Genomic DNA, 26,488 nt, shown 5'->3' with positions numbered 1-26,488 from the left:
TCACCTGCACTTTGTTCCATCTCTACTTCAGTAAGTTTGTCTCCGTCTGTATTTTTGAAATTAGAAAAATCCATTTCCATCCATTCATCATTAAGTCCTTCATCAGCATTCTTTACATAATCCGTTACAGCATTTTCATCTACACCATGTTTCTCCACATACTTTGGGTCATCACCATCATCAAGTCCTTTATCCGTATTCTTTACATCATCTGTTAAAGCCTTTTCAACTACATCAGGTTTCTCATAATACTTCAGTTCACCCATTTTACTCTTAATCCGTTGTCATCATCATCATCATCAGTTTTCAATCCTAGCTCTTGTTCTTGTTCTTGTTCTTTTTCGACATACCCTCCACATTTCTCCCCTTTCTTGAAATCAGTTCTCTTTTCTACCTCTGGATCATTTACAATCATAATGTCCTTGCTGAGTTCATTCCCATCATTTTCCTCACCTATATCATGTTCCTTCACAAACTCCATCATACATTCATCTTCTTTAGCCGTAGTCAGTGTCTCATCATGAGTTCCCTTCTCCATTTCTAATAATTCATCTACTTTGCCTTGGTTTCTTTCTTTAACTTGTTTCATTTCAGATTCTGCAGTAATGTCATTATTCTGTTGCTGCAAACTGCCATACTGTCTCTGTAACAAGTCGGCTAGCTTGGACAGGCATTCTACCAGTCTGCCGTTAATATTATAGTCCTTTTCAGAATCCCAGTCATCATCTCCATACCCATACTCATCTTCAAAGTTGGATCCATAGCAATATCCCTCCCCCGCAGTGACCCTGGTCGAGCTCGCCATTATGTAGGGGTCCATGTTCCACCCTACCCAGGTTCTTCTAATATTTTACCTGTCACTGATGCATGGGAGAGGGAATATCACCACAAACTCACATCTTCAGTTCCAAGTCTAAAGTCCTTTATTAAGTCCAAGCATTCAGCCTTTATACACATTATCTCCAGAGAATCTATCTGCATGCCACAGTGGCAGCAACTCATTTAAATACTAATTGCAATGCAATAGATAACAATTGAGGGCTTCTACTTTTAAGTTACATCAGTTCTACTTATCAGGTATACCTATACAGAGGATGATAAATATTCATTCAAGACTGAAGTAAGGTGAATGATAATATGCTGACTGATTACAAGTATAAACATAATATGTAAATGAGTGATTTCATCACATGCATTTAGTGGACCTTAACAGCCAGCAACTGGCCAAATACAAGTGGGCAATTCTATGATCTTGTAAACTGAGCAACAGTCAAGTGTATTTTGATCTTTTATAACTATTAGAATGTATTCTCTCAGATCATCACACATTGCACATAATCTCATTAACTTTTGAGACATTGGAACATTGTGGTTATTTGACTCATTTGTTTTTTTGGTATGAGTTGCCACACACTGACATACATGTATTTTCTCCTCAAGAAGATTTATGCTATTTGGTGTGAAAAGCTTACAGATCTACAGCAAGCCTAAACCCCTTACTTTTGATATGGAAATTAAAGAATACTTTGTCTTGTGTAAATATACCAAATTACTTGAGTATACACAAAGGTGGAAGAAGGGGAGAACCTAGGGCAGATTAAAGTGTTATCTTGGTCTTATTACATGTAATAGTCTGCATTTTTTCCAGGAATTAAGGGGAAGTTCAAAGGAATTATAAATATGGCTGTCGTGATCCTTGCAACATGCCTGAAAGATGATGAATTCCCCAACATGTGTGGCAAGATAAAGATTGTGTAATAATCACCATGCTCATGGAGTGTATTTCATATTGTTATGACAGTGTGTCTAGAGATATCACTCACAGCCAGTGCCCTTTCACTTGTTTATGCCTTTGGAAAGACTCAAGGCCAAATTTTTTTATCTGGATTATTAATGCTATATCATTGTTATCTGAGCGTGATTATAAATTTGTGAATTTGGTGGTGATGATGCACACACACACACATTGCATGCACACGCATGCATACACACACACACACACACACACACACATACTGAGTTATAGATTAAGTGAATTACTTGAATATGTCATATGGCCGGTCATTCCATTATTTTACTTTTTCTGATGTAAAACCAACCGTTTGCAATGTTAGAATCATCATTTCTATGAATTCTTAACAAAACATTGTTTTGAAGAATATTATTTATTCAGTCTCTTTGTTTAAATTTATTAAGTGCGATTACAGTATGAAGAGATTGGTATGGATATGTATTAAATTTTAAACATTATTAATCTTTTATAATTTTATTTAAATTTTTCGTTTCAGTATTTGCCACAGTTCCTGCTTATGGTGGTGATATCACTGATGTGCCAGGTAAGAGTTGACCTTGAAACGCTTGTGACAACCGTAAATGCTGATCACAAAGAATGTAGACTTATTTATTTTCATAATGAACATATGCTTAACAAATTTTTTAAAAATGTAGAAATTATAACTAATATGATTAATGGAGTGTTTGTGTCTGTTCTTTTAACCTCAATCTTATCTTGAATTAAGTCTAAAATTAACTGATATAAATAATTTACTACCACTTTTCGTCCTTAGTTTGTATCACATTTGCCCTATAAACCCAATGTTTGTTTTGGTATATCAGCATTTGTTTAATGCTTTGTGTTACTGCATTCATCAGCAGTCAAAGATATGTTACATTTTGTTTCTTATATTATGTGTGTACATGAAGTGAAATCCCAATTCAGTGCCATTGTGTTTGAGGGTGACATCATACAACTACAGCAATATGTATATTGTGTATTGAATTAGCTCAGCTGAAGCAATTTATGTCATTTGACATTGTGGAATGTTTATTTTGCCTGAATAGTTGAGTTTATGATGAATGTGTAGCATGTATTTTAGCATCATATGCATTTTTTTGATAATTGTGTACCAAGTCTCTTGACTACATTAATTCATTTATTGTTTTTCAGTTTGTAGGCATGTAGAATATCTATATTGCAAAAAATATGCATTATAATTGTACATGCTTGCAAATACTTTGCTCACACTTACTTGTATATTTTCATATAAAGACTATATACTTTGTCCAAGAAAATGGACTAAAAAAAAAACTTTGTCGATTATTAGTCCCTGGTTTGGCTTTAACAATTGGCATTGACTAAAACTATTTTAAACATTTGAATAGGCTAAAACATTTTACCTATTCAGATGAAGAAAAATCTCTCTGGGTTGAGCCAGAGGTAGCAACCGATTATGCCACTGATGCATTTTCTTCTGTGTTTGCTTTAAAGTGTGCACACCATATAACCCTGCCCGTCATGTGGTTTGTGACGTAGGCACCCTGCGTATCAGCTGTGCCCTGGCTGGCTGTTGTTGGCAACAGTGTACAGGGAATTGTGAGATCTCCCAGGGTGCTCCAGTGTGCTACAGAGACAATTCTGGTATCCACAGCTTTTCTTACGATTTGAGTTTGTTGTCTCTTTTACTTTGGTCACTTGATGTTTTACTTGCTGTTCTGAGCACTTCCATTTTTTCCACTTTCAGTTTCATTTTCTGCTTAAATCACAATATATCAAATTTCAATTTGTTTTCACTTTCACTTGAGTCACAACTTTTCCCTTTTACACTGATTTCTGAAAGTCACAGTTTGTATGCCAATTTCATATGGTTCACTTACAATTTCATTGTTTAAAAATGTGTGTAAAATATGCACTTTTAAAGTGTCTGACTGGTAAACCAATTACTTCATTTTTCTCTCAACCTTTTCATCAAGTGCTTTTTGTTGCAATTTCTGGTTTGTACAGGTGTACTTTCATTTCCATTTCCCTCTCTGTGCATGTAAAGGTACAACAAGTTAGATCCATTATTTAGTCTCATTGTTATCACAATCAGTGGCACTTAAATCTTTATCAACAGCAATTTTTCCTCGGTCACTTTCCTATTGGTATGTTGCACTTCACCAATATCCATGCACTTGCATCGTAATTCCTAAAACCACCTTCTTCACTTTAGTTTCACACATTTCAGCTTGTCACTTTTATCACATTTGGGTCACCTGCAACTTCACATTCTGTTGAAATTCTGCACTTAATATGTGTTTCTCTTCCCAGTTTTGTTCACACTTAGTATTAATTGACTCAGTTATTATAGAAAATATGCTATTGTGATTAGTTCAGATAATATCTATTGAAAACATTATCTATAAGTGAGATGTTTAATTAAGTTAGCTAGCAATTACATGTACCATAAAATTTTTGCTTCGCTTTATGGTTGATGTAAGGCATTGGACTGAATTGTTGGTTTAGGTTGTATTTTGATAATTAGTTCAGTTAGTCATACCACATTATTAATGATTTTGCACACCATCCTGTAGATTAAAAAATGTCTACACTATAAGAAGAGGTAGCAGTGTTTTCTAAAATCTAGCAGTGTTGTACTTTCTAGTCTTATTAAAAATACCACAAGTTTCACTAGCATCTAGAATGTGAATTGAGCATATTTCATTTTGCTAGTTTTGAGCTGTGCTGTGCCATGGAACTATGTTTTGGTAGACATGTTAGGTATTTTATATTATACCGAAATTGCTTCTTCTGCATCATATCATGTTGTGAATCTTTGGAGAATTTAACTGCATATTCAAAATGAAAACTAGAGCAAGAAAGATGCAGAATTGTCATTCTTTAACACAAAAAATTGACCCCATTTTCCATAGCGTGCGGTGCTTATGACCCAGTGATACATGGAGATTGTGGAAGGATTGGAACTACACAGGATGAATGTGAACACATGGGGTGCTGTTGGGTACCATGTCGTGATTGTGATGGTACCGTGCCATGGTGTTATGGTTTAAAACCTGGAGCAGGTATAGAATCAAGAACTGATCCCCATCTCATTAATGGCTCGCTAATACTTAGTATAACATTTAGTTTAATAATGAATAACTAATACGTAGTTAGGTAATGACAGTTAACCAACTGATAGGTTTGCTCTGTTGTTAGAACTAACGCCTTCCAAATTTATGATTGGCTTGTCATGTTAGAGCTAGAGCCCTCTGTTTTTGTGTCAGAATTAACCACACAAGTGTAGCACAACCTTAGGCCCCATTCAGAATTGGGGACTAACTAGTCCAAAGATCAATATGGCAGACCCACTTGAATACCTCCCCACAGGATATCCATTCAGTGTCTATTAGTGGATTAGATGGCAAGCTTTGCCAAATTTCACCCCCGGACTAGTTAGTCCCCTATTCTGAATAGGGGCTTAGTCTCTAAAGGACTACTGAATTATTCTTTTTTTCAATGAAAGCATTCAATACCTGTTTTGCACCCAGGGTCTTATATACATTAGGTTTGAAATTGCAAGATGTTTCCTTGATAAAATTAAAGGATAACAACTGTTCATTTTGGGGTAAACAAAGATTTTCCCATACTTACCAATGGATCCATTCTGATATTCAATGTTAGTCCATGTTTTTTTTTCTGAAGCATTTTTTTGTTATTACCTTTGAAGAGATTATTATGGAAGTATAAGCTATCTGTGAAGGTCCATATGGTCTGATGGCAAGCACAGATTGCAAAAAATAATTGCATGCAATAACCGCTTTTTGGTGGTAATATGGAATTTATAATATTTCTGTGAGTTGTTTACAATGGATGTATTGTGAAATATGAATCTCTTATAAACAGTTGTTATTCCTGTAATAGTTATTGGTCCTTAGATCAGTGGTTACTCTATTTTGACTAGACTGCTACAGATATTTTTCTGAATGAAAGAAGATTAACTTTCCATCTCGAGTTCTTTTGTGAAATTAGACCTTGCTCCTAATGGGGCCGTAGCGATAGTCCGAAGGTTCAATAGTCCGAAGGTTCATTGGTCCGAATGTTCACTGTAGAACCTTCGGACCAATGAACCCTTGATTAAAAAATCGATGAAAATGTTACCACTTTTCGGACCAATGAACCTTCGGACCAATGAACCTTCGGACTATCGAGACGCCCCCGCTCCTAATATCAAAGTTCTTTCCTATGCAGTATATTCCACATTGCACTCCACCTTTCAGCATTTCAGCTAATCCCAATAGTTATTTAAGTGCTTATTCCCATTGAAACTATCGGTCTATGTAAATCAGCCCAACTCTGCAGGGACTTTTGCTGAAAGCAATCATTTCACAGATTAACATGCTTCCTCTTGTTTTCAATGAACTCAGTTAATCACCAGCTTTTCTGTATTTTTTTATTTATTTATTTATTATTATTATTATTATTATTATTATTATTATTTCAAACAAAAAATACAAAAAATATTTTAAAAAATTCTGTATTTTACTCAATGTCAGGAGAAGCCCTTGGTTAATGGTCACTGGTGATTAGGTCAAAGTTAACATCACAATCTGTTATAACAAAGCAATTAACACGTGCATGTGTTTAAAATGTCTTCATTCCAATAGTAAAAAGTAAGATCCTGCTTTAATATGACACCCTATTAGCCTAACATATGTTGTCTGTGTTATTGTTATATGTATTAGATTTAAGTAATGTTTTCCTGAATTTCACGTGTGACCTCATTTATTATTGTTATTTTATAATTATTTTTTGCATATACCATCTTAATATGCATCCACTGTATGTGAAATTAGATTACTTACTTGCTTTTCATGGTAGAAATGTTCATAAACATTTAAGTGTTGTAATTTTTTTACAGCTTACTACATGTACACATGCATATCCGAAGGATGAACTGTTATTAACCTATGACATGTATATGGCCCTGGTGAAGGGCATGTTTGGTTTTTTTGTGCATCCTTTCACTTTAACTTCTTTAACAGAGAGTTTTACTAATAGATCTAACTCCTGCTTTACAGTAACCAATTCTGCTGTCACTGCCACTGCTGTAGCAGTTCAGACCACAGGACCAATGCGTTTACCTACAGAAACACCAGAAGTCCCTCCTGTTTCTACGGAAAGCCCAGAACAGACAACAGTGGTTGTGGCAACAACAGAGGTGAAGACCCCCAGTGTTATGGTAGACACAACGGGCGTCCAGCAACAGACAACAGAGCTAGAGCCAGGAACCACACAGGCTGCGTTAGCCACAACAGAAACAGAAGCGGAAACAGTGGCATCCACAGTTTCAGAGATTGTGATGCAGACAGAATCACAGACCACAGTGGAATCAGTTACATCTTCCGGCTTGGGAAGTACTACAGAAACTGTTCAGGAGACTACAGTGGTAGCTGTAGAAACAACTGTTGCTGCAGAGGAACAGACCACTTTGCAGACAGAAACAACTGAGGCTCCTCTTGTGGTTATGGTGGATGGGACAACAGCACCACCTACAGTGGATTCTACACAGGCGGTAGATGTAACGAGAAATGCTGATGTCACAACAGAGACAGCTGAGAGCACTGGAAATTTTATTAACTCAACAGCTTCTGCTCATACAACAGAATCTTTGACTACAGAAGGGACAGCAGTTACAACTGCTGAGCCAGTAACAACTAACAATAACATCAGTGTTGTTGCTGTAACAACTGCTGCTTCAGAAACTACCCAGCTTGAGACAACAAACTCTCCTCTTACAACACCACTAACATTTGATTCTGTAGATTCCAATACCACAGCAACTCTATCAATTACAACAACACAAAGTATACAGGATAATGTTACAGTCTCCACAGTTTCAACAAATGAGGCAACAACCCAGGAGGTTAAAATGCCCTCTGTTCTACCCACGGAGCAAGCGACTACAGAAATTACAACAGAAGAAACCACACAGTCTGTGACCACTATTGCAGGCCCAGGTAAGATTAGCTGTAGTTGGTATCTTACTGTAAAGTGCTGCCATCTATAGGGCAGAAAAATATGTTTTTACTGCAAAATTAATGTATGATACTGCCCTCTAATTTTGGATTGTACAGCACTGTGTACTGCTGCCACCTACTAGTTGAGACATATCTAATGTTGCAGTATATGTTGCTGTCATCAAGGGCATATTTCCTGTTATAATATATTAAATCAGAACTAGCAAAGGACCTGACTCATTTTATGGCTAGTGTTATGTTCCTTGGTTTGAGTCAGTTACAGTGTATCACTTTAAATGATGAATATTTTTCTGTGCAGTTCTGTTCTTTCTTAATCTTGCCTAGTCTTGCAAAATTAAGTTTTTAAGAAAGTTAGATTTGTGCCTTTCAATGTCATTGTGAAGATCTCTGTAAGTTTACTTAGGAACAAAAGAAAGTGGTGAAGTTAATACACTGTATGTTCAATTTGTCATGATGATCAATAGTAAAGGATTTAAAAGAAGTTATAATAATGGCACATACTGTAAATCATTACTACTTGTAGTTTTTTCATTCTTTTCTTTTTTAAGCATTGATAGCATTTTTACACATTAAGAATTTGATATTTGAACAGGTTGAGAAAATAATGGATATACTGTAATGCTGGTAAAATTTGCTGTAGACCAGAAAAAGTTCCTCACTAGAATTCTAATTGTTTAAGCTAATCTCACCTTGGCTTATTTCCAAGCAGTGCATGTTTCAGTTGGGGTGAGAACAGAGTGGCAGACTTAACCCCTGTTCCTAATTACCATTTGGGAACTAAGACTGGTCAGAAATGCCAAAAAATTATGGTGTAATATAAATTTACATAAATTTTTCAAAAAAGAAAGGATGAAGGGATGCGCATCCTTTCTCTTGACCCCCTCTTGTTTTTCTAAGGCCCCCTATGTCTAAATAAAAAGAAAAATTTTGGTCTGCATGTTAGAAGATATTTCATTGTCTTAGTCTTAATTTTGACCTTTCATGACACTTTGCTGTTTTGAAAGTAACTTTGACATTGTTTTATATTTGTAAAAAGAAAATGCCAAAATTTCACCACCAACTGAAACTGTTCTAACTGAAGTTTTACTGTGTTGTGTAGAAAAATACTAATTTGATTTGAAATAATAATGATATTAATAAAGTCATGGGTTGCTGTTGTATGTTAACCAATAGAAATTAATGAATGATTATGAAATTAAAAAAAAAAAAAAAAAAAAACTGAAAGATTTTAATATTAACAAAATTTTAATTGGTTTTTATATCATTATTATTAATGTTATAATTAAAGTTTCATTTCATGCAAAGTATTGACTGGTGCAAACCGTATTTCTATTCAAGATAAAGGAGCTTAATGGGATAGACCTTTTTTTCAACAAATAGAATTCTGCATTTAAAAAACCAAGATGATTGAAAAGTTAATAGATGTCATTCATGATAATTCTATGGAGATCAAAATTTTTCTGCAACTAAGTATTTGATTCATTTAAGAATTAATTTCAGTGATGAATTAAAAGGCAAATATAATTAAACAATTTTTTCTTTTGAAATTTAAAAAGATGATCAAATATTTCAATTATTTTCTTCAGTTGACCCATGTGACCCAAATGGTCACAAGTTAATTGTTGATTTGACGAGGCATGTGAACAACCAAGAGAGAACCCAATACCTGTCAGACAAAGGTCAGCTGGATAGTACGTCATGGTACAAGTTTGAAATCCAAGGGAAACCAGCAGAAATACCAACAGAATGTATTAATGTAGGTACAATGAAGAAATGCATAATGTGGATGGGCTCAGTAGACATTGAGAAAGAGAGAGAGAGAGAGAGAGAGAGTGTTTTGCCAGTACTAGTACACATAATTTTTATATATACAGAGCTCAGGAGAGAGGAGAGTCAGAGAGAGCCAACTCATTCACTTGCATTTTCTATATCAATTGTTCACAGTTGTTATTTTGTTGTTCATAAGGTATTAGACAATATATCTAACATCTAACATGTTTTGACTACTGTCATGTTGGCAATTCTTTACTGAAGTTTTTTCAGTCGGAAAGATGGGTCGATCTCTACGTTGTTAACGAGAGAGAGAGAGAGAGAGAGAGAGAGAGAGAGAGAGAGAGAGAGAGAGAGAGAGAGAGAGAGAGAGAGAGAACGAGAGAGAGAGAGAGAGAGAGAGAGAGAGTATTCATACTACGACAAGTAAACACAGCAATATCTGTAACAATGCACAGTATATAATACATGTTTCTATAAGTAATAAAGGTAAATATTTTTTAATGCCAGAGTGGATACTGCAGCACACTATTCCCTCTAAGAGTGAACCTAGCTGGCACTCCACCTCCTGATGCAGGAGAAGAAATCAACGCCACCTATTGTACAATCAGTGTACTAAAAGAAGCAGGCTATGTAGACTGCTGTACTGCCAGGAAGAACCTTAAGATGACGAAATGTGGCCGTGGTTTGGGCAGCTTCTTCCTGTATATGTTTGTTGAAGAGGTGGATATGGAAAATGCTGCATTTTGTACCATGAGTAAGTAGTGACAATTCTGCTTGTACACATACAAGTATGCTGATACTATGCACATATACACATAATTCAGGAAAAAAAATCACATGAATCAACGTACACTGTCATATGCAAAGCATAGGCACAGTCATGCATTCATTCATACCTATACATATGCATACACACACATGCACCCATGATTTTAAACACATGCACACATGCTTTAAAACACACACAAACATGCTTTTATACAGAACTGCACACACACATGCACGCACGCACGCACGCGCACACACACACACTATTGAAACCGAAACAAATGAGGAACTTATTTTGCGTAGATGACAAAGTTGTGTCACATACATGCACTTTCCATCTGTCTCATTCAGGCCCAGGAGAGACGTTAAGTGTGGCCCAGAAGGGCGTGGCTGGCCCCATCACAACACCTGCCCCTGAGACCACCACAGGTAAGAGGAACAGCAAGAAGCCCGAGGTGCCCAACAAGACCAAGGTGATAGGTAGGATGGCACACAGTGCATTGAGGCTCCACTGGCAGCTAGAGCCTAGAGGCTTTTATGTGATACTTAAATGGAGCGGAAAAGTCTTATATACCCAACTTCTGAGGTTTTTTTGAAAGGCAGCATGTACATGTACGCAGAGGTCAAAAAGTGACATTTCTGAATAGAACTAATCACTATAGATGAGTACATAGTATATATCTGATAGTTACTTGAATAAAGTAGATTAGACTATAGACAGGAATGTTTCTTCAAGGGTATACTTTGGGCAAATTTAAGTCTTTTGCCAAATGTACATAATTGTTATCAGTCACAAAGCTATTTGTTATATACAAATGAAAAAAGTTAAGAGTCTAATCTTCACATACAATACGTCAATTACTAAAATCATAGCTGCACTACCTAGTTGCCTCATCTGTTTGCACTCCTACTGATACTGCCCGAGTCAGAGGGGTTTCTTTCAGAACAGCTTGAAGGGGTCTTATTTTTTGGTTATATAAGAACCTACAGATGTATGAGCCAAAATGCCCCCAAAGTTGAAAATCTGACAGAAATCCTGACCGCTGGTCAGCACTGTTTACTAAATCAAAATCCTCATATCTGTATAGTCTTGGAAATGTACAGGGTCTCTTTGGCATATTTTTGTCAGTGTGGTCAGTTTTTGTTGGTCAATCCATATTGGGCAAAGAGGTCAACTTTGTGTCCTGTAGTTTAACTTGGTGACTTTCCTTGATTATTGATCAGTATAACAATTCTAAGCTAGTTAATTAGAGCTGATGAACAAGAGAAAATAGATATATCCATGTCCTGGTCTAAAATGAACAATTATTTGGCCAGTGGGGAAAAATATACTGTTATACTTGTATATGTCAAAGAGGCCCCAGAACACATGATAAAGTTAGAATTGCCATGTCCAATTAAAGATGTTTATCCTTTAATGCTTAAAAAAAGCCTTATATACACAACTGTCAACTTGTGCAATAGAAATATCAATAGATAATAACTGTTTAGAAAGTTGTATACATACACGGAAAAGGTCTGAATTTTACCTGAAGACCCAAAAGATACGTTTTGAATAAGAAAACTGTCTGCCTGGATTAAGCAGTTGCTTCTCTTTGAAATGGCATGTGATATGTTTTTCAGTTGAAGAGACCACTGAAGCAACCCAGACAACAGAGGCAGTTACCACATCTTCTGAACAGACAACATTGGCAGCTACTGTAAGCAGAACTTGTGTGTATAATTAAAAACTTAAATACTTATAACTTTGTTATGATTTTTATTATTGATATTCTTGTATAATGACATAAAGAATGATTTTGATTTTACAATGGCTTGTTTGACTAAATTCTGCATGAACCCACTTCTTATGCAAATTGGTGAGATTTGATTAGGATATTTGAGAAATTTATCTTCTTCAGCATCAATTTTATTTGAAAACATTCATCTGCAGTGACGTTATCATTTTTTCAGTTCAATCCTGGGCTTATTTCCACTTACAGCACTTATACATCTGTTTGAATGCTGAACAGATGAACTCTCATTGCATGCTTGAGCACAATTGATAAACAATTTAACACAAAAATTCACACCTGAAGCACTTTTTTATCAAATAAAATACAGGCAGATAATGTTTTTTTAAATATTACTAATATTTTTAATATTACATCATCTTAAAGAAGTTGAAAAGAAGAAATCTTTTACTTTTAAAGGCAACCATATTATCTTAGTGGGCACACAAACAAACAAAAAAAGGCATAACAATATGTAAAATACATTACTGAAAATTATCTCAATTAAGATTGTTTTGTTAAGTCTAAGATCTAATCCGTTTATTAGATCTTAGGTTAAGTTGACATTACTTTGGCTTGTTTCAGACTGGAGCCCCTCCAACAGCAGAGGCAAAAGACTTGACTGAAGAGCAGGAAGATGGAGTGATTACAACTGTATTTGCATATGATGGAGATAAAGATGAAGACAAAGTAGGGCAGTTTTTTATGTGTGGCAAGATATTAAATTGGAGTGCGTTAGATGTGACTGAGCATGAAATGCAAGATTGTGTTAGGTGTGGTAAAGATAAAGCAAGGTAGTATGATGGGTGTGACAAGATATTAAATTGGAGTGCGTTAGATGTGACTGAGTATGAAATGCAAGATTGTGTTAGGTGTGGTAAAGATAAAGCGAGGTAGTATGATGGCTGTGACAAGATATTAAATTGGAGTGTGGTGGATGGGACATGACATTGTGTTGGGAGCAGTTAGATGAAAAATTGGCAGAACATAAGGGTACGATTGGCTGGTTTGTAAATGGTGATTGGTTTTGATAATCTGCCTGATGAGGGTGCGTCCCCATAGTCTGAAGGTTCATTGGTCCAAAAAATGGTAACATTTTTATCCGTTTTTAATCAAGGGTTCATTGGTCCAAAGGTTCTATAGTGAACATCCAGAACAATGAACCTTGGACTATTGCTACGGCCCCCCTAATGAATGTATATATGTTTACTAGACATTTCAGAAGATCTGTATAACACTTCAAATCTGAATCTTAAATTAATATATATCCTATAGAGCAATATTAATGACAAAATTAACTAACTTTTTATTTTTTTATCAAAATTTCAATTCAGTTACAGGACTTTGCAAAACAATTTCGCCTGGCCTTGTTGGCCATTTTGAACGACTACTTCAAAGATCAGTCAAGGAGCAGACGCAAGAGAGCAGATGGTGACAAGTTGGATTTAGATGACATAGTCATTGTTAATCCCACGCCCAGGGTGAACAAGAATGGGGAGTTGGAAGTGGCTGTATACATCAGGAATAGGAATGGAACAGGTGAGAAAGTTGTGAAAGTTTGTTAGAGTGAGACATTGAAAAACTTATTAACAGGGTGATTGTTATTTCTACATGTAGGGAGCCAACCTAATTTCCTTGGTCTTTTGATCACTGTTATGCAGTTGTAAAATTAATCTGCATGACATGACCAACTGTGGGAATGGTTTGAAGTATTTTGTATTGTTATACATTTATTTATATTAAACAATATTTATAATAATTATTAACATATATTACCTATGAAAGGTTGTATAACTTTGTACTTACTGCTTAAAGCTATTATGCACCATTGCTCTGTTAATTAAAGGAGAGACAATACTTCCAAGAGGTAAACTTCTGGATCTATTATCACAGCTAGAAAACAAACGGAGATTAGAAAAGGAAGTAAGTGACCAAAACAAGAACGCTTGAGAAGCAATAATTATTTGTAAGAGATTTAACAAATGTTAACTTGAGAAAAACAGATCTGTGTGACAGAGTTTGATCCCATTCCAACAGACACCATTGGTCTATGTATATTGATCCAATCTTTGGGGATTTTGCTGAGTGCACTCATCTTAACTGAAAGACAAGTCTCTTGTTGTTTCATTCACCAGCTTTTCTGTATTCTATTTAATGCCGGAGAAGTGTGTTAATTTGTTAAACTGACTGCATTCAGAAAGAGTCCCCACAGAGCCACATCAATCTACCCAGACCAATGGGGTGTATGGGAATGGTGCCTTAAACATTTTTGATTTGTACTTTGATAGGAATGACCAAAAGAGGTTTGTTGGTCTGTGTTAAGAGAACATTTTAAATGATGGGACTAACAGAAACTAACTGTTAAAATAAAGCTGTAAATATCATTGTAAGTCGCTCTTACCAGTCACATGTTTTGTATTGCAGGTTAATCTGAATGTGACGGATGTTTATGCTGGCCTACCTAATGACCTCTACCCGACTACGGCACCCAAACCAGCGGCTGCCAGTGGCCGTTTGACCCCCCTGGAGGCCCATATGGGACTGTTTATTGCCATGGCAGTTCTGGCATGTGTGTGTATTGTGGTGATTATAGTTGGTATTATTTGGCTCAAGTGCCGTAGATGTTGCAGATGCAGATGCTGTCAGAAGAGGGACAAGAGCTACCTTAAGGTTGGTAGAAAGTCACAGCTCAGCAATTTTACACCTTACACATTTACACTAAGCACATTTCTCCAAAACCCCCGATTTAATGAATGGTCAAATCTTGATGCAAGCAAATCTGACAGTCACACCAAATACATTTCTTGCCAAATCTTGATTAAATATTTAAGTCACATCTCAACACAATTAAATCTGACACAGTTAAACCTAGCACATCCAATTCCTGATCTGCTTCACTGAGCAGTCGCATCTTAGCTAAATCAAACTTAATCCAGTCAAATATAACAAATTGGTATTCTTGTTGTTAGTTTTTAAAACCTCTTACAACAAAAAATACTCGTTTATTGAATTTTCTCATATAATCTTTAAAAAATCAAATGAAACAGAATACCTAAAACATCAAGGCATTGATACAAAGTCACAATTTAATATTATGTTAGGATGATGGTGACTTGGAGGCAGGCACTAAGAAACCCCTGCAGGAGGTACATGAGAACCCCATACCAGATGAGGAGATTACCAGGGATGAAGCCCCTATGTTAGAAAAGGCGAACCCTGCAGTGACACCCAATGGAAATGGCAATGTTATTGCAGATGATGATGAGAAGAACAATGGATGGGTAGTACCCATCTCAGAACTGAGCCCAGAAGAACTTGAACAACCGGAGGTAGAGGATACTAAACTGTAGCTAATGAGGTCCAAATATACATGTACCTTAAACTTTAAATTAAGAAACAATTCTGCCATCAAGTATAAGCAAGCAGATAAAATAAATAAGGTCGTCCAAAAATAGCTTTATTTGGTCACCAGAGAATTGTTCTTGGATGTTTAAGTAATATTTTCTAGCTGGCAAACAAATATAAGGAAGTTTGTAGTGAAACAAGTGATTTTAAGCAAAGAACACAAACTCCTTCATATTCTGCCTCATAAGAATTTAGAAGTCAAATTTATTTGAAAGAAAACTTAAGATTATTACTAGGAATTTAAATCAATTGCAAATTAAAAAGGTCATACTGTTGGTGTAAGACAAACTGTTGTTTTATGGTAGAATAGTAATTCGAAAATTGAACTGTACTCTCTCTCACAAAATATTGTGAAGTTGCATTATTTCAGAATGAATAATTTTTTCTTATGTGTACTGAAATATTTCATGAAAAAAAAAACTGACTTTAGCTTGAATAATATTTTTATTCCTTTTTTAAGTAACAGAATATTACGATGCTTGAAATGGGATGTGTGGGTAATGTTTTTGAAATTTGTGAGTATAATTATAATAATTAAAAAACCAATGCAATGAAACAGCTTTGTGTTGTGAGGCTACTTGTTGTCTGATGTCATTTGTTAGTGTAAAATGTCTAAATGCCAACAATGAGAAGATTGCATGAGAACTAAGAATCAGGATGAAGTTGTTTTGCTATACGAAACCTTTTTTTTTTCTTAATACTTTTGTAAAAACTATTATGTAAAATACTTCTATAATAACTTCAATATACCAATTACAGTAACATGTATTTCTGATGTTATCTGATTGTAAAGCAGCAGTTCAGCATTGTAACCATCCCTCTGTGTAGAACCTCTGACCTTGAACCCTCAGATATCCCACCTTGACCTTTAGATATCTGACCTTGGTTTCTTAGATACTATTGATATATATGGCCAAAGTCAAAGGTTGAAAACGACAAGGCAAACCAATTCCTGGTAAGGGTGTTTAAACCACTAACTGTAGTGTAGCCTTGGATGAAGTGGTTTTAAAAGTCTAAGGGCCAGCTGAATCTGTGACATTAATTTGAGAAAAGTTAGATGTAGATATATTGGCTCGGCTGTCAGGAACTGCAATGTACATGTAGTTATGGGTATGATAGAAACAATAAAATAAGGTAACATTCTACAATCGGTATTTTTTGCACACACAGAGAAACCAGGAAGCATTACAAGACCAGGATAGATGTTGTATCCTTGTCTTAGGCCGAATTATACCTCAATTCCAATGTATTGTGGAGTTTTAGCTGCATAAAAAAAGGAAAAAGATTTTTAGACAACTTAGGTACATTATGGGCACCCTGTGTGGCAGAGTTAATTGGGCACTCTACCCTGTAACCAGCAGGCAGTAGAGAGTCCTTTCCAATGCTCTGTGCCTCGGGTGTAGGTAGGTTACTTTATATTAGAGATTGCCATTTAAAATAACATTATTTAAATTAGACAGTTGTGGATGACTTGGAGAGATGATTGCTTCTTAAGATGATCATTTGTTTTGTACAAAAAATTAAATATAGTCGATCGCGTTTTATAGGTATCCAGTCAAAGAAAGGATTATAGATTAATTTACTAAGTTCACATTATTGCTAGACAAGTTATGCATGTAAATAGCAATAATGTGTAAATTTTACAGCTTCTACACATTAACTATAGATATTCAGATAGCCAGTCTAGTATTTAAAAAAGAATTAAAAAAAAAGACATACATGAAGTATAAAGGTATACAGAAATAAAAAAAACTTATTTTTGCATAACCTGTAGCTTACCATGTAGGTTTTATTGCTATCCACACAATTCCCAGTATTTTTTTTTTTTGTTAAAAAAATATTTTATCTAATCATACTTCCTGCAATAAGTTTCCCTCAACTTAAATAAAATGTATTCATTGTTACATGCTATACTTCCTGTATTTTATGCATATTTCTGATTCTTTTGTTTGATCATGGAACTTGTGTAAATACCTTTATTTTTTTTTAATTTGAAGAATGTTGTCTATAGGGTCAAGTTGGTGGTATGATTACTTGCTTGTATTATGTGGAAGGTTAGTACTTTGAAATAATTCTTCCTAAATGATAGAAAATGATGCTTGAAAAAAATTCTTTTAATGAAAGTCCATATTTGATGTCAGTTATAGTAGGAGCCATGTCTTTAATATTAAAAAAAAAAATATAATCCATCCCTTTCATGTGCCAAAGTGAATTTGTTATTGAAGTATTTTGTACCATTTAGAAGTTGTATTCTGGGCAGTATACTGTAATTATAATTGTACCATAGTCTTAAAAACCTACCTAATACAGTGCATCTGTGCCACAATGTTTCATTTCTGCAGTGAATAGCCTGTATAATAGTCTTTTGCTAGGTGGTATATACCATATTGTAGCCGTCAACATATTGTTAAAGTGATAAATAAAGAGTTTTCAAAAAAAAAAAAAAAAAAAAGTATTTGAATTATTCTTGGATTGTGTGATGATGTACATGTTGATGTATAAAATGTCAGCTGATTGACATAATTATGTATATTTCTTTTTGCAGAATACCTAGTTTTAAAATTAAATATTACTGCAATGGTCTGTTTATTTATTTGATAATATTCAACAGATTGGTATGATACAAAAAAAAAAAAAAAAAGAATTTCAAACTTCTACTGTTTATGTATTTGTGATCTCAAAACAAAATCAAGGCTTAATTCTGTAATAGCTGTCAGTTTCAACATTTTCAGCTCCAACAACTTAATGTAATTAGTCAGAAATTCCATTTTCTGTAATTAGTCAGAAATTCAATTTTCTCCATAACCATGGCAACATGATTTTTTGAGAGCATACCGATTGAGGTTTTGGACCAAGGACATAAGTCACATCACTGGACAGAAAAGGCAGGTACATGTACTGACTTTTTGATTTTGAAAGGGTGTGGTTGCAGATTTGTGATCGACATGACAACTTCTTAACTTCATAGGCTTCTTAATTCTCTTAACTCTGAAAGTATCTCCTCTCCCCTCCCCCCAATTAAACAATCAAGCAAAACAAGACAAAACCAATTATTATAGTAAAACTGCAATCTTCTACTGTTTGAGGCAAGACAAAAATTTATAATTTATAATTTACAAAATCTCTGATCTGCCAATGTTGCAGTTGATTTTAAGTTACCCCATACTATGCAAAATCTATAAGACATCACAAGATGTACATTTAAACAGTTTTTATTTGAAAATCAACAAAGTTCAGTAGCAACAATACACTTAATACTGCCTGGTACAAGTTTATAAGTTGTTTGAAAAGATTACTCAGTTACTTTTTTGGCACAGAAGTTTGGTTGTTTTACCCAGAGGTAAGTTCCTATAACGCAAATGAACTAACAGTTTACTTAGTACTACTCAAAATTGCTTTCTACATTTTTAACTTGACAATTTTTCCTTTAGCATCTAAGATAATTTTCTACAAAAAAATGTATCAAACATTAATGTTCACTCAATGTCTTTAAACATAAGTGTATATTTGGACTAAAGTGTAATAAAGAAAAAAAAACATTATTTGCACCTCTAAAGAAAACTAAATTACTTGCACTTATAGACCAATATCACATTTTAATCCTATGGAACTTTGGAATCTAACATCTTTAACTTGACTGTAAACTAATTTTCTTTAAAAAAAAGTGGACTAAAAAAGCTTAAAAAGTTGAACCAAACCCAATTCATCCTGGCACCCACGACACTATCTTCTCCTTGAGGCCTTGGTTACCTTTGGGAGAAGAGGGAGAAACAGTATCTGTTGTTCTCTTAGCATACCCTGACTGCACCAGGGCATCGGCTATATTCACATCCGTCTCTCCAGAGCTGTCGTACAATTGGACCTGAATGGCGCAGTTGCTGAACCTGAAAATGTAGAGCAATCAAATTGGAAAGATGGGCCAAGGAGACAATTGCGTTTACTGGCACCTGATCTCTTTCATCAGTATATATCCAAGGCACTGACATTTCCAGTAAAAAGAGGTGTTTGAGTTTCTAGTAAACTCTGAATCTCAGGGTGCAATGAGAGGATTTCAATTGAATTTCACCATTGAATTTCACATTAAAACAGAGGAAAGAAAGAAGGTGTAGATATAAATAATTTCCCAGACAGCCTCAGTAATCTGGCCCACGTCTGGCCCAGATCTGGCAACGTCTGGCAATATCTGGGCCAGATTTTGCCAGACACTTGCCAGATCTGGGCCAAGTCTGGCAAAGTCTGGCATTTATGCCACATTTTGCCAGACACTTGCCAGATCTGGGCCAAGTCTGGCAAAGTCTGGCATTTATGCCACATTTTGCCAGATGCTGCCCAGACTTGGGCCAGATATGGTACTTTCATTTTCAATTTTTATTTTCTATTTATTTATTTTTTATTGACCAGTGAGCTGAATGCATTGAACTGACGTCATTTGATAAATTTTGATTTAATTGATCTCTCTCGTCTTTTCTTCAAAGTCCCCTCATAAGTGTGCTATTTGTTTAATTTGACTTGACATTTGAATTAATTCACTGTTCTAAAACTTTTTTGAACTACTCGTTCCGCTGTTGTAAGATTCCGCTTTTTATGCTAAGCCGATCAAGGACCCGGATGTAGCGTTTCTTAGAGTTGTGGATATGAAAAAAGCACAAGCGTATCAAACTGATACAATTCGTTGAGTGATTTGATTCGTGATGCGATTTATTTCGAAGGCATCAACACTGGCGACGAGGATTAACACTAGTGCAAAACTGTGAGCCAACTTTCTTTGAAAAAATGGAGGAAAAATGTGAAATTACGGAATTCGAACCGTACAGAAGTCCGGTGTGGTCCGTCAGAACGGTTTATTCACGACGACGGTTTCTTCACGTGACACCGGAGACATTAGGGTCACGCTCGACGGGATGGCTTGACAGTTTTAACCTCTTCGCTGACGGAAAAGATTGATCTTTTCAAAACCAACGGACGGCATGAATAATGAACAAAGATAGAAAATTAAAAATACATGACAGAGGAGACGCGCGCTTATGTTGTATTCAGCAGGGACAGGTGTACAAGATATTTTCAGGACTCCCACAGGTTAGAAACATGAATATACATAAGACAGTTAACGCTTTGAATGAAATTGGAACACCAGAAACTGTGAGTATGATGAAACCGAAGTCATTTGACAAACCAAGCCAGTCTAAACATTACGAGTTTAGACATGAAAAACGAAGTAGAAACTCCCTGACTGAGAAAACATGGAACGTTGGATCACTTTGCAAAAGTCTGCAAAACTGAAACTATTATTCATGTAAATGACAGCTTTGAACATGATAATCCAGGAGTGCATATACATTTGGTGTGGGAACCAATGCAATATACACAGAAGACATGGAGGAAATAGAGGAGGTGTTAATCTCAGTGTATTACCAGATTCAGGTGCATATTGTAATATCATTGATGAAAATACATGGAGAATGCTGAAATCGAAGAAAAATAAATGTGGCTCTTGTGGAAGACCAGAACAAAAAACAGTATTATTCATACACGTCTGAGAAACCTTTAAAAGTGAAGGGAACATTTGAATGTGACATAAAGGCAAGCAAAGGAAGAGACCAGTATTAGTGAAAGGACATGGGATTTGATATGAGTTGATTAGTTTTGAGAATTTTCAGTGTGGTTTAAGGAATAAAAGTTGGAGTTCATATGCTATTCTGCAAATGTTTGAAAAGACATTTTAAAGACTGAACTGTCAATTAACATGTTTTGAAAGGACCGTTTCTCTCCAAGAAAGGAAGGGATGTTGTGTTTTGACTTGACATTTGAATGAACTGTTGTTAACTTGGTAGAGTTACTTGTTCCATTGTTGATTCCTTTAATAATTATAAGCTTGTCAAGGAGTATCATTTCTTAGTGTTATGGATTTGAAAAAAGCGCAAGCATTGCAAACTGGTTCAATTCATTGAGTGATTTGATTCGTGATGTGATTAAATTCAAAAGCATTGATACTGGGGTTTGTTTTTGTGCACATGTAATTCTCTTTTAATTGTACATCTATATCTGTGCTGGAGTATACATATTTTTTTTCAGAATTAACATGTATGTACAGTACTGTAGCCATCATGCAAGTTGAATTGAAACAGTTACTGCATGGTTATTTATAATTTTGTTATAACTCTCCATCATCTAAAAGACAATGTTTTTTCATTCATTTTTCAAGATTTATTCATTACAAAACTATATTCATTAGTGATTATTATTATTAATGATATGTTTGAATTAGTTTAAAAATGATAATGTATAATATTATTTAGGTTGAGGTGTGCAAAAATATTTCCCCCTCAAACCCCTCCCCCCCCCCCCCATGTACATGCATAATTAATTACAATTTTTGTAATTTGTGTTAATTCAGATTCGATGAGCAGCTTTGTGTTGAAAAAAAAATTGTTGTTATAACTGTTTTCTTTACATGTATGTAAGTGATATTTCCTCCTGTTAAGTGTCTGTATATTTGCCTTTTTGCAGTGTAGTTTTTTTTTTCAAACATACATTGTTTTGACAAAAAGACAAGGAGTGGCCCTTAATTTGTTACATGTTAGTTGCCAGCAAGGTTATATAATGTGTAATAATTTTGTTAAGGGTTTTAGCACAGAATAAATACTTGAATCTTGAATCTTGTATGTCTTTTTTTATAGTAATCTTATTTAATATTTAAAAAAAATTTAAAAAAAGAAAAAAAAAAACAATCTGAGCCATATGTGGTCCATGTCCGGCCCTAATCTGGCCCACTTCTGGTCCACATCCGGCATGCCATACCTTTGCCAGATATTGCCAGATCTGGGCCGACATCTGGCCACATGAGCAAATGTGAAATAATAAAAAAAAACAATCTGGGCCATATGTGGTCCAAGTCTGGCCCTAATCTGGCCCATTTGAATATGATCTGGCCCACATCTGGCATGCCATACCTTTGCCAGATATTGCCAGATCTGGGCCGACATCTGGCCATATGAGCAAATGTGGACTGGGCCAGATGTGGCAATGTCTGGGCCAGATCTGGCCCAAACATTGCCACATCTGGCCCACATGTGGCAAGCCATACGTGGGCCATACCTTTTGCCGGACATTGCCAGACGTTGCCAGATCTGGGCCAGACGTGGGCCAGATCACTGAGGCTGTCTGGGTTACTACCTAAAATTTAAAACTGCATAGTTTAACCTGAGGGGAAAATAGCTACTGGAAATGGATTTTCTATTGGAGATTAGAAATGCAAAATTATAATTGGCTTTAGTTCCTACTCTGACAAATGACATAATAAATTAAAATACAGAATAAGCATGAAGTATTATAGTGTCTACTGTTAGCAGATTAAGTAGAAACACTACTTGTAAGTTCTGCAGCCTTACCTTTTGACTACTTTTGCAAACAACACTTTTCCATCTGTCATCTGACTAAAATGCTCTCTGAAACAAAAAAGAGTGGGCAAAAAACTATTTATTTCAGTAAATATACGTGAATTTATTTATTTTTTCACTGTTTTCAAAAACTTGCAGTTTTAGCTGCATGAGGATGATTAATCATGATAAAAATACTTTTAAAAAATCTTTTTGATAGGCTTAAAACTTGTTCCCTACTTTCCCTCTCTGGTCCAAGTCCCGTCCTCGCTGGTGGCCTCTACTCCGGCCAGGAAACACTCCACAGCCTGGAATGGCAGCTCCAGATAGTGCTTCTTTATTGTCCGCAGCCTGCTCTCTGATACCCACTCTGTGTTGCCAAAGTCCATGTAGAAAACCTGAAACATGATTATCATTTTTTAAAACTAATTTTTTAAAACACATGCCTAGAAAGTATCTCTGGTGGATTTTCTTTCTTCTTAAAACATGACTGTATAAATATATAAATGTACAGTAAAGGTAAAATTCTATAATATTAATAAGGGTATGGAATCACATATAAACAAACATTTGTGCATGCAGCAATAAAATGTAAAATATTCATGCATGGCATTAATTTCCATTTAATATGAAATATTCTAATGATCGAATTCTAAACAAAACACGACTGTACAACACATAAGAACTCTTCAATCAGCTTGGTGATCTGTCTATCCCTATCTTTATAAAATACAGCTTTTACCTCTACTTTTTCATTCTCCATGTCTGTGTCAATGACCTTTGCACGGTACCAAAGGTCATCATCACTAAACTGAGCGACCACGATCTCACCGCAGGCATGACCCACTAGGTCAGTGTCTCTGTACACAGAGCTGGAGTAGTCTTCACTGAAAAATATTAGTAAAAAAATATAGAATTCATCGAAACATGGACAAGTTTTTCACACATTGGACAAGGCTTACTTTGACAATTATTGAATACGATTGTACATGCAACTGATGATGCTCAAATAAAATTTTCCACATATTTCCAGGCATACTAGAAAATAGCTTAACTATAAGCCTTTCTTGGTGCTAGCTATCACCTTGTGAGTGTTAACAGCCACCTGTTAAGTATTCTACTCACTTGATTTCCTCCATCAGTAACTCCAGTGCTTCTGAACCAATGCTGCCTTCATACCCATCTAAAATAAGAACATAAATCTTTGAAAATGCAGTATAAGAATAAGACAAACATGGCACTGAGCATGAAATTAAAGTTGTAGAAAACCAAATCAAAATATATACCTATAGAGTATTTTGTGCAAATAACATGCAGCAATACTCCCAGGATCTGACAACCCCATGCCTTATACATTTTCAAAATCCGTTTATTCAGCAGCCATCTCTTGTTGGTAAAAATTAATACCTTCAATTACTACTCTGTGGTTCAACTAGAACACAGTTTCCACAACTCCTTTATCGTCTCAACTGACACACTCCTTGTTTTCACAATCACCTTTAACATCTAAACTAACACATTTTTAATTTTTACAACCACCTTTAACATCTTAACTAACACATGCCCTGTTTTTACAACCACCTTAATCATCTTAACTAACACAACTAACACTACATTGTTAACACAGCCACCTTTACTTTCTAAACTAACACATTATTTGTATATACAACCACAATTACTTTTCCCGTTCACATAATCCTAATTCAAATGTCATGCTTGAAGTAAACTTTCTTGACCTAATGCAACTAAAATGTTTCTTCATTACAAAAATAAATTACAATATATAAAGTCTTAACCTTCTTTGGAAGACAACATCAAAATCCAGTAACAAAATGAAAGATATGTGCATATTTCTTAAATTAAAAATAACATCTATCACATGACTAATACATAGTTACTGTTTCAAATCCAGTAAAATAGGCACAGTCAAATTTGACCCAATTATGATCAATGCACATGGACAAAACAAAGTTTAAATCCAGTACCATCACTAAGCTCATTTGAGATAAAATGCTGAAGTGGTCTGGTCCCAAATGGAAAGGTGACGTAAAAATGACTGGGGTTGTACAGTGATGTGATCTCCACGGCAACCCAACTGTTTTCTGCGGGACAGACAGTGTTTTCTACATCCTCTACACTGAACACTTCCCTGTGCTCTTCTGTCACAACTGAAAAAAAATTTAAAGAGCAAAAACCTTAATTTTTTCATATGAAATACATGTAAAATACATTCTCATTATTACAAGGCAGCAAAGCTGTCAAATGTACAGACAAAAAGCAGGAAATAACTATGCACAAAATAGGCTACTGTCAATTCTGATGCAAAAGTACATTATGTTAAACTGCAAATTCAACATCAAATTTTAATTATGCTCAACAGGTAATACCAATGTAGGTAAAATGTGTAACAAGCATAAGGCTTCAGGCCCATGGGAGTACAAGTTCACAGTTTGAAAATGTATAACTTCCAGAAAAAGAAGCCAATTAGACTGCTTTTCCAACTCAGGCTGCATTTTAGTCCTGTATTTCTTTTTTGAAAGTTTGACAAGCCCGTGGAACTTCAAAGTCACACCTTGAAAATGCCAATATGTGAAAAATTAAATTTTCACAAAAAAACTGTTTAACTGGCAGAAAGAATTACCAAACAGACTGCATTGCCTACTGAAGCTGTATTTTAGTCCCATGTTTCTTTCCTGTAAGATTGAGAACAGTAAGTAACATGATTTTTCTTAAATGGTCATCATGGGAGCAGTGCCCCAAATAGTTTTTTTTTCAAAATTTTGATGCAATATTACATAATGTTTAACAGCATAATGACCATCAATTTTTAATAATAAAATATTAGTATCATGGACATTCAGAAAACGTAACTAGCAAAGGTCTTCAGGCCCATGGAACTTCAAAGTCACAACTTGAAAATGCCAAAATGTAAACAAGACAGCACTGTTCTGAAATGTTTTTTTTTTCCATTTTTAACAATTTTTAACATAAAACAAAATTAACAGTTTACTGCCATTTTTATATGATCAACTAAGAAAATTGATGAGATGGGAAAAATATCAATAGAGCAGTGTTAAATGTCCAATTTCTTCCATTCTGAGATTCTGAACATAGTGAATGATTGAATCTGACAAACTGCAATGATATGAGTTTATTTCCATTTTTGAAACTTTATTACACAATACACGATAACAAGTTTACCATCATTTTTACAAAATCAACTAACAATGTTGTAAAGATGCAGGAAATGTCAAACAAACACTTTTACATATCTTATTAATTAAATAATGAAACTGTTAACATGCCTAAGAATTGAATCTGAGGAAATGTGAAAATATGCTGAAAAGTGAAAAAACAGCATAACTTCTACAATAATGGCCAGATCATGCTGATTTTCGAACTTGACCTGCGTTTTATGAATATTCATCAGCTCTGTAAATATAAAGCCAAAAAGTAAAACTGCCCTCCACTTATCGTGTTAACAAGGAAAGTGCACGGCGCCGGCATCGGCGACGACAGACGCAGGTGATGGCAATATGTACAGACACATCTGTGTCTGTACATAAAAAATTGGAACATATTCTTATCATCTTATCA

The 26,488-nt window shown here is 35.1% G+C and overlaps 2 protein-coding genes across 6 annotated transcripts in view; one reads left to right on the top strand and one right to left on the bottom strand.

Moving 5' to 3' along the window:
* LOC106178367 (uncharacterized) overlaps nt 1-17,665 on the top strand; it is a 35,338-nt gene extending 17,673 nt beyond the window's left edge. Inside the window, exons 2-13 of one of the 4 annotated variants that reach the window (XM_013561514.2) lie at nt 2,289-2,336; nt 4,690-4,839; nt 6,838-7,776; nt 9,384-9,553; nt 10,078-10,324; nt 10,690-10,767; nt 11,962-12,038; nt 12,696-12,800; nt 13,445-13,649; nt 13,957-14,033; nt 14,535-14,780; nt 15,212-17,665. In XM_013561514.2, coding sequence (XP_013416968.2) covers nt 2,289-2,336; nt 4,690-4,839; nt 6,838-7,776; nt 9,384-9,553; nt 10,078-10,324; nt 10,690-10,767; nt 11,962-12,038; nt 12,696-12,800; nt 13,445-13,649; nt 13,957-14,033; nt 14,535-14,780; nt 15,212-15,460 — 2,591 coding nt within the window. In that variant the 3' untranslated portion in view covers nt 15,461-17,665. Of the gene's footprint in view, nt 1-2,288; nt 2,337-4,689; nt 4,840-6,837; nt 7,777-9,383; nt 9,554-10,077; nt 10,325-10,689; nt 10,819-11,961; nt 12,039-12,695; nt 12,801-13,444; nt 13,650-13,956; nt 14,034-14,534; nt 14,781-15,211 lie in introns of all 4 variants that reach the window. The other 3 variants (XM_013561513.2, XM_087015127.1, XM_013561515.2) reach the window with 3 other exon arrangements.
* Nucleotides 17,666-18,711: 1,046 nt separating this feature from the next.
* Nucleotides 18,712-26,488, bottom strand: part of LOC106178356 (uncharacterized) — a 54,969-nt gene continuing 47,192 nt past the window's right edge. For both annotated transcript variants that reach the window (XM_087015881.1, XM_087015882.1), the window contains exons 13-18: nt 24,877-25,059; nt 24,017-24,074; nt 23,634-23,778; nt 23,132-23,289; nt 22,904-22,960; nt 18,712-19,399 (exon numbers count right to left, since the gene is read on the bottom strand). In XM_087015881.1, the coding sequence (XP_086872007.1) occupies nt 19,219-19,399; nt 22,904-22,960; nt 23,132-23,289; nt 23,634-23,778; nt 24,017-24,074; nt 24,877-25,059 (782 nt within the window). In that variant the 3' untranslated portion in view covers nt 18,712-19,218. The remainder of the gene's footprint in view (nt 19,400-22,903; nt 22,961-23,131; nt 23,290-23,633; nt 23,779-24,016; nt 24,075-24,876; nt 25,060-26,488) is intronic.

Source organism: Lingula anatina, chromosome 6, assembly GCF_051362555.1.
Source record: "Lingula anatina isolate TDL-2025a chromosome 6, LinAna3.0, whole genome shotgun sequence".
Taxonomy (NCBI): domain Eukaryota; kingdom Metazoa; phylum Brachiopoda; class Lingulata; order Lingulida; family Lingulidae; genus Lingula; species Lingula anatina.
The sequence above is the reverse complement of the archived record's forward strand: the minus strand, read 5'-3'. Positions and strand labels throughout refer to the sequence as shown.